At 50.5% G+C, this 13,529-nt stretch overlaps 1 protein-coding gene across 2 annotated transcripts in view; it reads left to right on the plus strand.

Annotated features, from left to right (window-relative positions):
• Positions 1 to 10,709, plus strand: part of HDLBP (high density lipoprotein binding protein) — a 19,433-nt gene extending 8,724 nt beyond the window's left edge. For both annotated transcript variants that reach the window (XM_009996724.1, XM_009996725.1), the window contains 16 exons: positions 6 to 92; positions 358 to 471; positions 799 to 885; positions 1,046 to 1,177; positions 1,493 to 1,711; positions 2,448 to 2,669; positions 2,905 to 3,123; positions 3,828 to 3,966; positions 4,355 to 4,509; positions 5,353 to 5,457; positions 6,487 to 6,621; positions 7,701 to 7,844; positions 8,034 to 8,219; positions 8,801 to 8,917; positions 9,361 to 9,489; positions 10,161 to 10,709. In XM_009996724.1, coding sequence (XP_009995026.1) covers positions 6 to 92; positions 358 to 471; positions 799 to 885; positions 1,046 to 1,177; positions 1,493 to 1,711; positions 2,448 to 2,669; positions 2,905 to 3,123; positions 3,828 to 3,966; positions 4,355 to 4,509; positions 5,353 to 5,457; positions 6,487 to 6,621; positions 7,701 to 7,844; positions 8,034 to 8,219; positions 8,801 to 8,917; positions 9,361 to 9,489; positions 10,161 to 10,247 — 2,277 coding nt within the window. In that variant the 3' untranslated portion in view covers positions 10,248 to 10,709. The remainder of the gene's footprint in view (positions 1 to 5; positions 93 to 357; positions 472 to 798; positions 886 to 1,045; positions 1,178 to 1,492; positions 1,712 to 2,447; positions 2,670 to 2,904; positions 3,124 to 3,827; positions 3,967 to 4,354; positions 4,510 to 5,352; positions 5,458 to 6,486; positions 6,622 to 7,700; positions 7,845 to 8,033; positions 8,220 to 8,800; positions 8,918 to 9,360; positions 9,490 to 10,160) is intronic.
• The last annotated feature ends 2,820 nt before the right edge of the window (positions 10,710 to 13,529 follow it).

The following is a 13,529-nucleotide window of genomic DNA, read 5'->3' on the forward strand; positions in this document are numbered from 1 at the left end:
CCAAGGACCTAATCATTGAGCAGAAATTCCACCGGACCATCATTGGGCAGAAGGGCGAGCGGATCCGGGAAATCCGGGAGAAATTCCCAGAGGTAAGGCTTTCTAGGAGATAAGGAATTCAGAGAGCATATTTCCTACTAGACTAGTAGACATACCCTTGCTGAAGTGATAAACACACTTGCTCTGTGTCTAATATGTATGAGAAGGTGGCTCCTTTGGCTGGAGGCTGCTCACATGGTTACCCTTTTCCAAATGAGACAGGGAGGGGATGTGTAGGATCCCTCCAACCTTTGCATGTTCCTGACCCAGCAGTTCTTGCTTTTGTTTATGTTGACTGTAAATCACCTCCTCTGGCAGGTTATCATCAACTTCCCAGACCCTGCACACAAAAGCGACATCGTCCAACTTAGAGGTCCCAAAAATGAGGTGGAAAAGTGCACCAAGTACATGCAAAAGATGGTGGCAGACCTGGTAAGGAGAGCTTCTGTCTGCTGTTCTCTCCCACATGCCTGGATAACCCTGGAATAAAGCAGACCTGTACTGGCTTGGCTAGGGCTGAAACACCTCAAGATGAGGGAGCTGTGGACACTGTCCTGGCTGGATGGGGACAAGGGGATAATAACTGTTATTTAAAGGCTACAGGGGAAGGTACTTGCCTTTGTTTATTCTTGCCAATCTCTCATATAGAGAACTTCCTTGCCTCTAAGCCTATTGTCAAAAACTTGTTTATCAGGTTCCTGGGACGGGGCCTCAGTTGCTGTTACAGTTTAGTCTTCAGTTCTTTTCTTTTTCCCTTAGGTTGAAAACAGCTTTTCTATTTCTGTCCCCATCTTCAAACAATTCCACAAGAACATCATAGGGAAAGGAGGTGCCAACATCAAGAAGGTGAGATACTTTTCCTGTCTCCAGTGCTCATTATGGTCACTGCCTGCAGATAATCCCCACTCTCTGCTCTCTTGCTCACTGATGATGTCAATTCTAACCTCCAAGGGCTTTTTTCCTCACATGGAGCACCTCTGAGATGGTTTTATTTCCTTTTTGGCAGATCCGTGAAGAAAGCAACACCAAAATTGATCTCCCAGCAGAGAACAGCAACTCGGAGACAATTATTATCACAGGCAAGAAAGCAAACTGTGAAGCTGCTCGTCACAGAATTCTTGCCATCCAGAAGGAGCTAGTAAGTTGAAGCGGCTGGTCTGTTGCAGATGAGGGACTTCAAAATGTTGCTAGAAGGCTTAAATACAGAAGTGCTTGTGGTGTGAGAAAACAGAGAGGAGGCCAGTGTGAATGTCAGACTGTTTTTGACTCTTAGCCCTAAGTTTGTGGCTGCTCTTGTGTCAGGATTAGCCAGTCTCAATCCTCTCTGGTCAGGCATCTCTTCTTTTACATGGCTCTATAGAGCTCCTGGCAGTGTGCGAGGTAAAAGGTAAGCAAAATGGGTACAAACACAGTTCTGCAGCTTGACTAACAGCCTTGTGCTGTTTTCTCTCAGGCCAACATCACAGAGGTGGAGGTCTCTATTCCTTCCAAACTGCACAATTCCCTCATTGGAGCCAAAGGCCGCTTCATCCGCTCCATCATGGAGGAGTGTGGTGGAGTACACATCCACTTCCCCACCGAGGGCTCTGGCAGTGACACCGTGACCATCAGGGGCCCAGCCCAGGATGTGGAGAAAGCCAAGAAACAGCTGCTGCACCTGGCAGAGGAGAAGGTAAGCCTTGTCTCCTAGGGAAAGGAGCAGATTGTTTTGGCCAGCTGTTTCTTTTCAGGGATTGAAGTGATCCTCTCTGCCTGCTGGGAAGCCTCTGGCATCAGACAGTCCAACCCTCTTTTGAGGCATTTGAGTACAGTTTGGATGATTAAAAGCAAATTCAGCTTCCATCCTGGTGACAATTAATTTCTTTCCCATGGGAGAACTGTCTGTGATGTTCTCTGCTAGACTGAGGACATACTCAAAGGGTTAAGGCTCCTTCCTCTTGTGGTTTGAATGCTGCTGGGTATCCACAGCTTACTGTGCATATCTCTTTGGGATTTTTTTCCCTCTTGATCTCTGAATTCCAGCTCCACTTCTTCTGTTGCCCTCTACATACGCAGATTTGAATACTGTGGATTACAAGACCTTGCTCTTGAGTTGTGGCTGATGGGTCATTAGAATAGCAAGAAAAAACCCTTTCTAATATCAGCATGTGGCCATGTTCTGATTGGTTGGTTGTCTCTGCTGCCTGACTTGCAGCAGACAGTTAGCAAATGGTTATTCTGCCTTGTGTGATTCTCTTTTCCTAGGGCAGTCTTTCCTGCTAACTTTACCTTAACTTTTGGAGTCCAACAGCACACTGCATCTACCTTGTGCTTGCAACACTGTATGTGGGTGCAGGTGACATACCTACATGCTCACTGTTGATGCCAGTGTGTATTTAGATATTCTGTGGGTATCTCTCTCCTTTCAGCAAACCAAGAGTTACACCGTGGACCTCCGTGCAAAGCCAGAGTACCACAAATTCCTTATTGGCAAGGGAGGTGGCAACATCCGTAAGGTCCGTGACAACACTGGGGCCCGCATCATCTTCCCAACTTCAGATGACAAAGATCAGGAGCTGATTACCATCATGGGAACTGAGGAGGCTGTGAAAGAGGCTCAGAAGGAGTTGGAGGCTCTCATCAAGAACCTGGTATGAGCTACTTTTTCTACTTTGTTTCCTATTGATGTAGCAAGCAAGATCTGTAACATGTCAGTGTGGAGGACCTGCTTGTCCTAAAACCATCTGCTGCCCGTCATGGGAGCTCAGGAAGATCCTTCTTGCTGTCACTTGTTGGGGTGAGGTTGTAAACTGATTGTTCTTGAGTGCAGCAGACTCATGGTATCACCAGGACCGGCAGGACTGACTGACTGTCATCTGTTGGCAGGATAACGTGGTGGAAGACTCAATGGTGGTTGACCCCAAGCACCACCGCCACTTTGTCATCCGGAGAGGGCAGGTTCTGCGTGAGATTGCAGATGAGTATGGTGGGGTGATGGTCAGCTTCCCACGCTCTGGCACCCAGAGTGACAAAGTCACCCTCAAGGGAGCCAAGGACTGTGTGGAGGCAGCCAAGAAACGCATCCAGGAGATCATTGAGGACCTGGTATGTCGCAGGAAACTGCTTCTTGCATACTTTGTTGCTTCAGCAGTATCCTTGAACCTGCTGTACAGCCAAGCTTCATATGAATAAGTTCCACAGTAGTTCTGGGATTTGAAGCTTTGCTGTCAACATAGAAGGTCTGCAGGCTTTAGATCCCAGCTTGGGGAGTGACAGCTGGCTCCAAAATGGCAATGCTATGTGAAGGAATTGCCTCCTCTGCCCATCCTCTTACTTTATAGGAGTAGAAATAGGAGACCCTTCCTTGGTGTACTGCTGGACATTAAAACATTGGAGCCTTCTTATACCTCTCCATGTCTGGCCTTGGGCAGTGGTTGGTCTTTAGGGTTTCCTGTTCTCTTAGAATTGCCTCTTGGAAGCAGCCAACTTTCAAACCTGTTCTCTCCCTTTCCTTCCTTCTTTATCTTTTCCTTTCTTCTAATGCTTCCTTCTCTTCAGGGTAATAGAGAGCTTATGCTTTGGTCTCAGAAGCCTTCAATGTCATGGGTTGGAGGCAGCCTTCATTAAGAAATCCTCTGCTAACTTCTCTGAGAGAGCAATGATTCTAGGATCAGTTCCTCCCCTTCCAGCAGCTGTTACCTTTTCTAATTCCTCTCATTCCTCCATTATGGATTTCACCATTCACAAGCCTCCTGTTTTTAAGTGTGGAAGAGGCTACGTCACAGTAGAGCAACTCTGCTTTCTTACAGGAAGCTCAAGTGACGATCGAATGCACCATCCCACAAAAGTTCCACCGCTCCATTATGGGCCCAAAAGGATCCCGGATCCAGCAGATCACCCGGGACTATGGTGTCCAGATCAAATTCCCTGACAGGGAGGAGAACTCAGGTATACCCATGGATATGTGGTCGTTGGGACGATCAAATGAGTGTAGTGTAGCCTATGCTCCCTATCAGTGGAGATGTTCTACTTTAAATCTATGGAGAACTGATGCCTGATGTTCCCTGCAGTGTCCTTGAATCTGGGTTTAGCATCAACTTTGTCCTCGTGGGGAGAAGGGACAGAGAGGCATGGAGGAGACTGTCTTGGGGAATGTTCTGTTCATTCTATGGCTAAACCATGGCAAGCTGCCCATACTGGAAGTAACTTCCTCCAGAGCAGCCCATAGCATCTCATCTCTTGTGGCAAAGCTCAGGCTGAGCCTGGGGGTCTGAAGGGGAAGATAATGAGCCAAGGAGTGATTCTGGATTTAACACTGGACTTTCCATGTTTCCAGCCCCTGTTGCAGAGCCAGTTGTGCAGGAGAATGGTGAGGAAGGTGGGGAAGGCAAGGATGGGAAGGATGCAGATCCTAGCTCCCCAAAGAAGTGTGATATCATCATCATCTCTGGACGCAGGGAGAAGTGTGAGGCAGCAAAGGAGGCTCTGCAGGTACGTGGCTTTCTAAACCGCTTAGCCCTGGATGTCATGATGCCCTGATGCAAAAAGCTCACTGCAGGCTTCAGTGGTGGTAACAAAAACTACTTAGGTAAGGTGGTCACTGATGCTAACTGTGGAGGTCGTCTGTGCCACTCAAGGGAAGTCTTCTGAGTGCTCAGTGATCTAGCCTGGCAGCTTGGATCTTAGTGCCAGACCTTGCAATTGCTGGAGCTTGTAGGCAGCACCAGGTTACTTGCCATTAAAGCAGGACATGCTTGTTTTAAGGAGCACATCTGGAAAGAGGAGTCTGTCCGAGGCTGAATCATTCTAGCTTTAGCAGACAGGCTGAGAGTTGGGATTGTTCAGCTTGGAGAAGATAAGGCTCTGGGGAGACCTCAGAGCACCTTCCAGTGTCTACAGAAAAGCTGGGGAAGGACTTTTGACAAGGGCTTGTAGCAGTAGGACAAAGATGAATGGCTTTAAACTGGAAGAGGGGAGATTTAGGTTAGATATTGGCTCTGGGTGATCTTTATGGTCCCTTCCAAACCAAACTATTCTATGATTCTGTGACCTTGCCATGCTGCTTTAGTGATGTTTCCCAAGTCTCTGCTAGGTGCGAGCCAAGGATATGAGAACAACCTGTCCCCAGAGGGGGTGGTTTAAGATGCTTGTTTGGAAAAAATTCTTTAACACCCAACAGCTGTGTTTGCAGCTGTTCTCTCTTCCTGTAGAGTGTGTTACCTGCCTACAAGGGAATGTACCTCAGTTCAGCAACACATTCTTTTGGGCAAGTCTGTGGCAAGTGAAAAACAGGAGAAGTCTTTCAGCAAATAAATGGTGCTCCCTCCCCTGCAGGCTCTGGTTCCTGTCACCATTGAGGTGGAAGTTCCCTTTGATCTTCATCGTTACATTATTGGCCAGAAAGGAAGCGGGATCCGCAAAATGATGGATGAATTTGAAGTAAGTTGTTGCCCTTCCTGTCATCTCCTCTGTCCTGGAGAGTCTGTAGGTGACTGTGTTTGTGGTGGTGGCAGTTTCAACATACTCAGGACTGTTGTGGCTTGACCATAGAGTACAGACTCTGTAATAAGGAAATGAGACCTGTGTGATTTAGTCCCTGGCTCTGGGGCTTGGTAGGTTCTGTGGTGAAGCTGTATGATCAGTGTTGATGCCATGAGTGTTGCATGACTTGTTTGGTGCCTACAGGGATTCCTCATCAGTGGGAGACTTGTATTCCTCCTAGGCCATGGGAAGCAGCTCCGCTGTGCTTGCCTGTTTGGGAGAATCCCCCAGAAGCCCACAGGGACTCTTGGGGCTAATGCAGGTTAGCTGCATTTGTTTCCCAGTCTCTCTGGCCTGGCACAGGGACTGCTAGGGGCTGAAGCCCTGCAGCGAAACAATCTGAAGAGAAGGCTCTGGGGAGACCTGGTGATCTTCCAGTGCCTGAAGGGGCTACAGGAAAGCTGGGGAGGGACTTTGGACAAGGGCTTGTAGTGGGAGGACAAGGGGGAGTGGATTAAAACTGGAAGAGGGGAGATTGAGGTGAGACATGAGGAGGAAATTCTGGAGTGTGAGGGTGGTGAGAGCCTGGCCCAGGTTGCCCAGGGAAGCTGTGGCTGCCCCATCCCTGGCAGTGTCGAAGCGCAGGTTGGATGGGGCTTGGAGCAACCTGGGCTGGTGGGAGGTGTCCCTGCCCATGCAGGGGGTTGGATCTGGATGGTCTTTAAGGTCCCTTCCAATTCAAACCATTCTGTGATTCTGTGATGAATTGTTGAAGACATGGTCCCAGGCAGCTGACTGTAGGTGGCCCTGCTTCAGCACAAGGGGATTAGACAAGATGACCCCCAGAAGTCACTTCCAGCCTCAACCATTCTGTGATTCTGTGGTTTAGGCTGTTTGGGTGAGAGCTGGTCTTGGCAGTGAGTTGCCAACCTGCAGTTGATGGGCATCACAAGTGATAAAAACCAGTAATTGTGACTTGTTCCTCAGGTGAACATCCAGGTCCCTGCTCCAGAGCTGCAGTCAGATATCATCACCATCACTGGGCTTGCTGCCAACCTGGACCGTGCCAAGGCCGGGCTGCTGGAACGAGTGAAGGAGCTGCAGGCTGAGCAAGAGGATCGGGTAAGGCCTGTGCTTGTGTCATGGTTTTGGCCCAGACGGCAACAAAGCACCACAATGTGTCTGTGACTGACTCCTCCCCCTCTGTGGAATGGGAAGGAGAAAGCATAAGGAGAAGCTCCTGGGTCGAGGCAAGGACAGGGAGGGTTCACTCACCAATTACAGTGATCTGCAAAACCCACTTAACTTGCGGGAAAAATGAATTGAATTTGTCACTAAGCAAATTGGAGCAGGACAGAGAGGAAAAAACAGTGCTTAAAAACACCTTCCCCTTCCCTTCTTCCTGGGCCTCAGTTACTTTGCTCCTAATTTATGTACCTACACCCCAACAGTAGTGCAGGAGATGGGGAATGGGATTGCTGTCAGTTTGACACACATTGTTTCCTGCAGCTCCTTTCTCCTCAGGGGGAGGACTCCTCAGTCTTCCCCTGCTCCACTGCAGGGTCCCTCCTGTAGGAGACAGTCCTTCACAAACCTCTCTGGAACAAGCTACCAAGCCCTACCACACAGCCCAAACACAGCCTATCCTTCTTCCTCCCAGACCAGCAAGGCTTCAGCCTCTGGTGTTCCTTTCAGAAGCTGCACAGACTCCTGGAACCCCTTGGCTTTTAAGAGCATTCTTAAGTGCTCTACGGGTTTGGAGCCTCATAAGTAGGTTACCCAAATGTTACTCACGTAACATGAACTGACAGGAGAGTTTTGGGATTCTGTTTTAGGTAACTTTAGACTCTGTCACATCTTCATCTGCCTTCAAGATATTGTGAGGTGGGAACCTCACTGTGCTAGAAGTCTCTCTAGCTGTTGTGATTGAATCCTTATCACAGCTCTGAATAGATGAGGGATGAGTTGGGTGCTTGTTTGCTACTTGTAGTTTACTGCTGAACTTGGTGAAAGCACAAGGCCCTGGCAGATTAATGTCTTGGGTGCCCTTCCATAGCCATGTACACTCAAGAATGACCCTATAGAATCTGTTCTGTGCATCTCAGAAGGGAGAAGAAACCTCTAGGACTTACATGAACATCACTGGACCAGCCGTGGTATGTTCCTTGCTGTTCTATCTCACTGTGCTTCTCCTGTTCCAGGCCTTGCGAAGCTTCAAGCTGACAGTGACTGTGGATCCCAAGTATCACCCCAAAATCATTGGGAGGAAGGGAGCAGTGATCACCCAGATCCGCACAGAGCATGAGGTCAACATCCAGTTCCCTGACAAGGATGATGAAAGCCAGGTGAGATGTCAGAGGGGATGCGAGGAGGGCTGATGATTGACTTTGAGCACAGCCAGCATGCATCTTCTCTAGGGCCCTGGATTCCCTGTGCTGCCTTTGGATAAGGTGGAGGGTCAAAGGGATTATGAGGGAGAAGTCTTGCTCAGCTGCTTGTCAGCTTAATCTCTGACACATTTCCCTGTGCCCCAGGCCCAAGACCATATCACCATCACTGGCTATGAGAAGAATGCTGAGGCTGCCCGAGATGCCATCATGAAGATCGTTGGTGAGCTGGAGCAGATGGTCTCTGAGGACGTGACTCTGGACCATCGTGTTCACGCTCGCATCATTGGTGCCCGTGGTAAAGCCATCCGCAAGATCATGGATGAGTTCAAGGTGAGTGGCTGGGCCTGGGGGGTCAGTGCTGTGGTTGCCCCTCTGTTAAGAGCTTGGTAGCAGCTCTGCTAAGGGCTGAATTCAGGAGTGTCCTTCAGCACCACATCTACACAGCTTTGAAATCCCTCCAGGGATGGGGACTCCACCACTGCCCTGTTCCTTATATCCCATCTAAACCTCCCCTGGCACAATTTGAGGCCATTTCCTCTTATTCTATCACCTGTAACTTGGGGGAAGAGTCCAACACCCATCTTGCTACAACCTCCTTTCAGGCAGTTGCAGAGAGCAACTCTCCGGGTCACTGTTGATTCCCTTCACTTTGGGAATCTTGACGCACTCTCAAGGACTCCAGATTTGGCAAAGTCAGCTGGCTCTGGGAAGGACAGGGACTTTTGCTGTAGCAGTGTGCTTTACTCCAGGGACAGCAGTGAATGTGAATCCAGAATGATGAAGCTTTAGAAACTTACATCTTGGCTGTGGCAGTAAACAGATCAGGGCTTTTCTGTGACTCTAATGACCAGGGTCACAGGCAGTCTGTGGCTTTTCAGATGTGCAGTCCTGTCCTGTTCCTTGTATTGCAGGTGGATATTCGCTTTCCCCAGAGTGGAGCTCCTGACCCCAACTGTGTGACTGTGACAGGACTCCCTGAGAACGTGGAAGAAGCTATTGATCACATCCTGAACTTGGAAGAGGAATATGTGAGTGTTCAGGAAATCTGTACAAGGGCTTAGCAAGGATTTCTTGTGCCCCAGAGCTGGATGTCTGAAGTATCTCCAGCTGGTATTTTCTACCAGCGTATCAGAGAACTCAAGCCCTGTGTAGGTGGCAGTAGCTCTCATCTGCAGCTGCCCCAGACTGTGCTCTGTGAAGAAGTTCAAGGACTTGCCCCACTGTCCAGGAGGGGACAGTGAATGGGAATGCTGGGACACCCCCAGGATGTGCACGTGTTTATTTTGTGGCACCTTGCATCAGTTAGGAGTTGGTGGCCCTCGAGCCAGTGTAGAAACACTGGTTATTGTAGACCAGACTGGTGATGTGGTTAAGGCTGCAGCATGGTGAGGTGGGGAGGGTGGGCAGGGAGTGTGTTGTACCAGTTTGAGGATCTAGAAGATCTCCCCCTAACTGGGCCATGTCACTGCAGCTTGCAGATGTGGTGGACAATGAGGCAATGCAGGTGTATATGAAGCCCTCTTCACATGAAGAGTCCAAGGCCCCATCCAAGGGCTTTGTGGTGAGAGATGCCCCCTGGGCCACTGTCAACAATGAAAAGGTGAGTGTTGCTTCTGTTGGGGGCATAGGACATGGGGTACCCTCTGCCTAGGACTCACTCTGAGGTCTGGCCCTCCTGTCTTAGCTGGGGAAACAAAGCATTCTCCCTCCTTGGTGGCAGAGAAAGCAATGAAGGACCTTCCTGCTCTTTGTGGCCATGCAAGCTGAGAGCAGGTCTGGCTCTGCCTCTTCACCTTCCAAAGCTCTGCTGTCACTTCCTTCCAAACATCCTGTCCACACTGACTACCTCACTGTGGAGCTGTGGGGGACCCTTACCAGAAAAGTGTCCTGCCAGATGGTGTTGTATTTAAGGGCAGGGATGGGACACTGGGAATTCTGACTTCTGTTACAGCACAGAACTGACTTGATGTTTGTAGCTGTGTCCTGGCTGGGAGCAGTGAGCTGGCCTGACCCCCCTCCAGTGTCCAGGTTACTGTGGCTGGGCCCTCAGAACCATCAATCCCCCTGGCATTTGCTCCTCTCTGCACCTTCCTAAATGTCATCTCTAGGTGGCTGAACACCCTGAGCAGTCCTCAGGACACAGTGATCCATTTTGGCCCTCACCTCTTGTTGCTGTTGTGGAACATCAGAAATGCTGCTTAGCTCAGGGGTGCACTGTGCAGGTTCACAGCAGGGCAGGAGCTTAACTTGTTCCCTTTTTGTTTGCTCTAGGCCCCTGATATGAGCAGTTCTGAAGACTTCCCCAGCTTTGGGGCTCAAGTGGCCCCCAAGACTCTTCCCTGGGGACCCAAACGATAATGACCTGGAAGCAGAAACTCCTCCAGCCCGCTGACCTGACACTAACCTGCCACAAATACTTCCTGTCTGAAATCTGACCCAGCGGCTGGAGCACAAGTCAATTGCCCCAAGAGGTCTCCTAATGGTGTCTGGAGTGCTAGACCCCATCCTGCTCCCCTCAGCTATCACCGTGGCTAGGACCCACCCTCATCTCTTGATGGATATTCTTTCCTCCTTTGGAAACAAGACTTCCACTCAGATTCAAACACTAAATGTGTGTGTTTTTGTTAGAAACTTCATAATTGACTCAAAAGTGGCTAAGATTTGCAGCTTCCCAAGCGCTAGCAGAGCAATCTGCTCTCTTGAGCATGTCTTACTAGGCATTCTCGCCTTCATTAGGAGACCTCCTTTACTGTGGCTAGGAATCTACTTCCTGTCTCATGACCTCAGGAAATAAATTTCCTTGACTTTCTAAAGCCAAAACGTTTGCCCTCTTTCCTTTGTGTTTATCCCAGGCCTTACCTTTTTAGAGTGCAATCAACTTTTATTTTTTCCTTTTAACTGCCAAAAATTCATTTAATGCTGATAGCTGACTGTGGGGAGAGCTTCAAATAATCTTAAAAAAGGTCAAGAAACTTGCTTTTTAAAGGAACAAAAGCTTCAATAGGCTGGAGAGGCAGCAGAGGTGGAGAAGGGACCAGAACAACGGCCCTGGTCAGGTAAACACCTCCAAGGGCACCACCCGGAGCACAAGCCCCAGCCTGCACGCTTGACGAGTCTTCCAGCACATGGTGACAGACCCTGGTCCTCCTTCCCCACATTCCCTCATTCCCAAGTGTGAGCAGGCAGGTGAGCCAGCACGGGATCATGTTAGCGGATGGGACAGATTTGGGTCAGCCAAGGTTGTTGGGCATGGCCCAGGAGAAGCTGGTGGGAAGCACAGCCTTGAGAAGCTGTAGTCCTCTGCTGGCACTGCAGCGTTTAGGCAGGAGCAGTAGGGACATCTAATACTATTGCCTTCTTTCTACCTCAAAAGTCAGTATGATGGTGGCCTCTCAAGTTTAGGAGAGTAAGCAAGCTGTTCCAGCTTTTGCCTTGGCACCCACAGCTCCACCCAGAGCATGGAGGAGAACCAAGAGGAGCCTCCTGTCTTGGAGTGGCTGTGGGAGCTCCCACGAAGGGAAGCTGGGTGACCACGAGGCAGGCTGTGAAGCAGAGAACCACAGGACTGCTGGCTGAGCTAGACCAGGGCTCAGCCCTAAGGCCACGAGCACAGCCTTGCCACAGCCTTCAGCTGCAGAGGTCACAAGCCAGGTTTCTGCTATGAGGGCACTGGGGGCTGGCCCTGTGGTGCCTTGACCCCTCCCTGAGGCCTCCATCGTACGGGCGCAGAGGGTGCTCCGTGCTGTGGCCGCTTGCCCTGCTGCCTGGCTCCAAGGGACTGTGCCCAAGCTCCTCCAGCCAGTCAGAGGAAAACCACATGTTTCTGGAAGGAGGCAGGGAGCCTGGGCTTTCCTTGTTCTTCCCCTGCCTTGGTCCTACAGGGGTTGTAGTCTGAGCCATTCCTCTGTCCCAGCTGCTTCAGCTCTTGGAAAAGCAGGAGTCCATAGCCTCTCTTCTCTAGGGCTGCTTAAAGAGCAAAGGCCCAAAACTGGCAAGCCGAGCCCAGCCTTCTTGCGCTTTGGCAGGACTGACATGCCAACAGTTCTTCCTGGGTCAGCTCTTCTTGGAAGAGGCTGCTGTGCAGTTGAACCAAAACCTCCCCAGTGCTCTCCTTAAGTCTGAGCAACGACTGGAGCTGCCCATGGCACATGGCAGGGCACCTGCCTGCCCCCGAGGGACAGGGTGGCCTTGCCTCAAGTACAGAAGACAGGGTGGGTCAGACAGAACTAGGGTGCCTCGCATCTGCCAGAAGATGGTTATTACTCCTGTAGCTTAGGTCTGTCCGATGTCACCAAGCCTCTTGCCCCCTCTTCCTCTTGATGCCCTCACTAGTTGCACAGCTAGGCTTGAGTTACCTTTGGGGCACCACCTGGGCTCGTGTCCCATAGCCCGACCCTCCACTCTAAAGAAGGTCATCAAGTGATTGTACCTAGTACTGCCCCCCCACCACCCTCCTTCCGCAGCAGACTGTGGCATGTGTTCATTTCCTCTCTTTGATGTCTTCCATATTGTATGTTTCCATAGCAATGATCCCTTGGCCTTAACTTTGGAATTTGGAGACTATATGCAAACATGTAAAAAGGCTCATGAGTATGGATGACACTGGAATTTTATAAATTCTAAAATAAAACCTGAAACAGCTTAGAGTGTCACGGATATTATTTTCTACTGGTAGCCCTTGCTTGGCTGGGTGTACCCAGGTTGAGGAGCTCCAGCTTGCAAGCTTGAGCCTCTGCAGCCAGGTGGAACTCAGACTGCAGGCAGCTGGGTGGAGGGAGGAGGTGAGAGCAGGGGCAGGCAGTGGCTGTGTCCTCCTCCCTGGGAGCCACTGACCTGCTCCCACCCAGGAAGGTGGTGCCAGAGATGCTGCCAGTGGAGGGAAGACGGAGGCACCAGCTGTGGTCCTTGGTCATCTCCACCATAACCAGAGCCTCTCATCTGCCTTCTACAACCAGCAGGGCTGCACAGCACCCACCAGCCAGGGCCAAGGTGCTGCTCTCCATAAAGCCCTCGTGACTGACCACTCCCTCCTGTCACTGTCTGGCTTGCAAGACTCTCCCCAGCTCACCCCACTTGGTGAGGGAGTGAGCCAAGAACAGAGAACTGGGAGAGGATGGGTATGAAGATGAAGTTCACTGAGCCAGTGCTGCTGGCAGTGCAGGATGCCTACAGAGAGAAGCAACATGCAGAGCACAACAGGTGGCCAGTCAGTAAAGCAGGTCTGGGTGTGGCTCTGGCCACCTCTTACCAAGAACAAATCAGAAGTATCCAGAGCTGGAGAGAATAGTGACCATTGGCTGGTAGAGGACAATGGAGACCCATCTGCAATCACAGTACATGAGGAAATGAGCATCTTGTGTTGGGAAGGAAAACTCCACTGTGAACCCAGGGCACCATGAGTCCCAGGAGAGCTCTGGGGCAGGCAGCTGAGCTTGGGTGCAGTGGGGTGAGGGCCAAGCTGGCAGAGAGGCACAGGTTCCACCACAGGCCAGGGACACCTGTGTCACTCCAGCACCACCTGCAGCATCACACTCTGCAGCAGATCTGCACTAGGCAAGCAAAAGCAACACAGCCCAGGAAAGGAATCTCCAACAGCTTCCTCAGGGCCACACTGTCCTGCCTGATACTAACTTCAGCCTC

Source organism: Chaetura pelagica, unplaced genomic scaffold (genome assembly GCF_000747805.2).
Source record: "Chaetura pelagica isolate M959 unplaced genomic scaffold, ChaPel_1.0 scaffold264, whole genome shotgun sequence".
Classification (NCBI taxonomy): Eukaryota; Metazoa; Chordata; class Aves; order Apodiformes; family Apodidae; genus Chaetura; species Chaetura pelagica.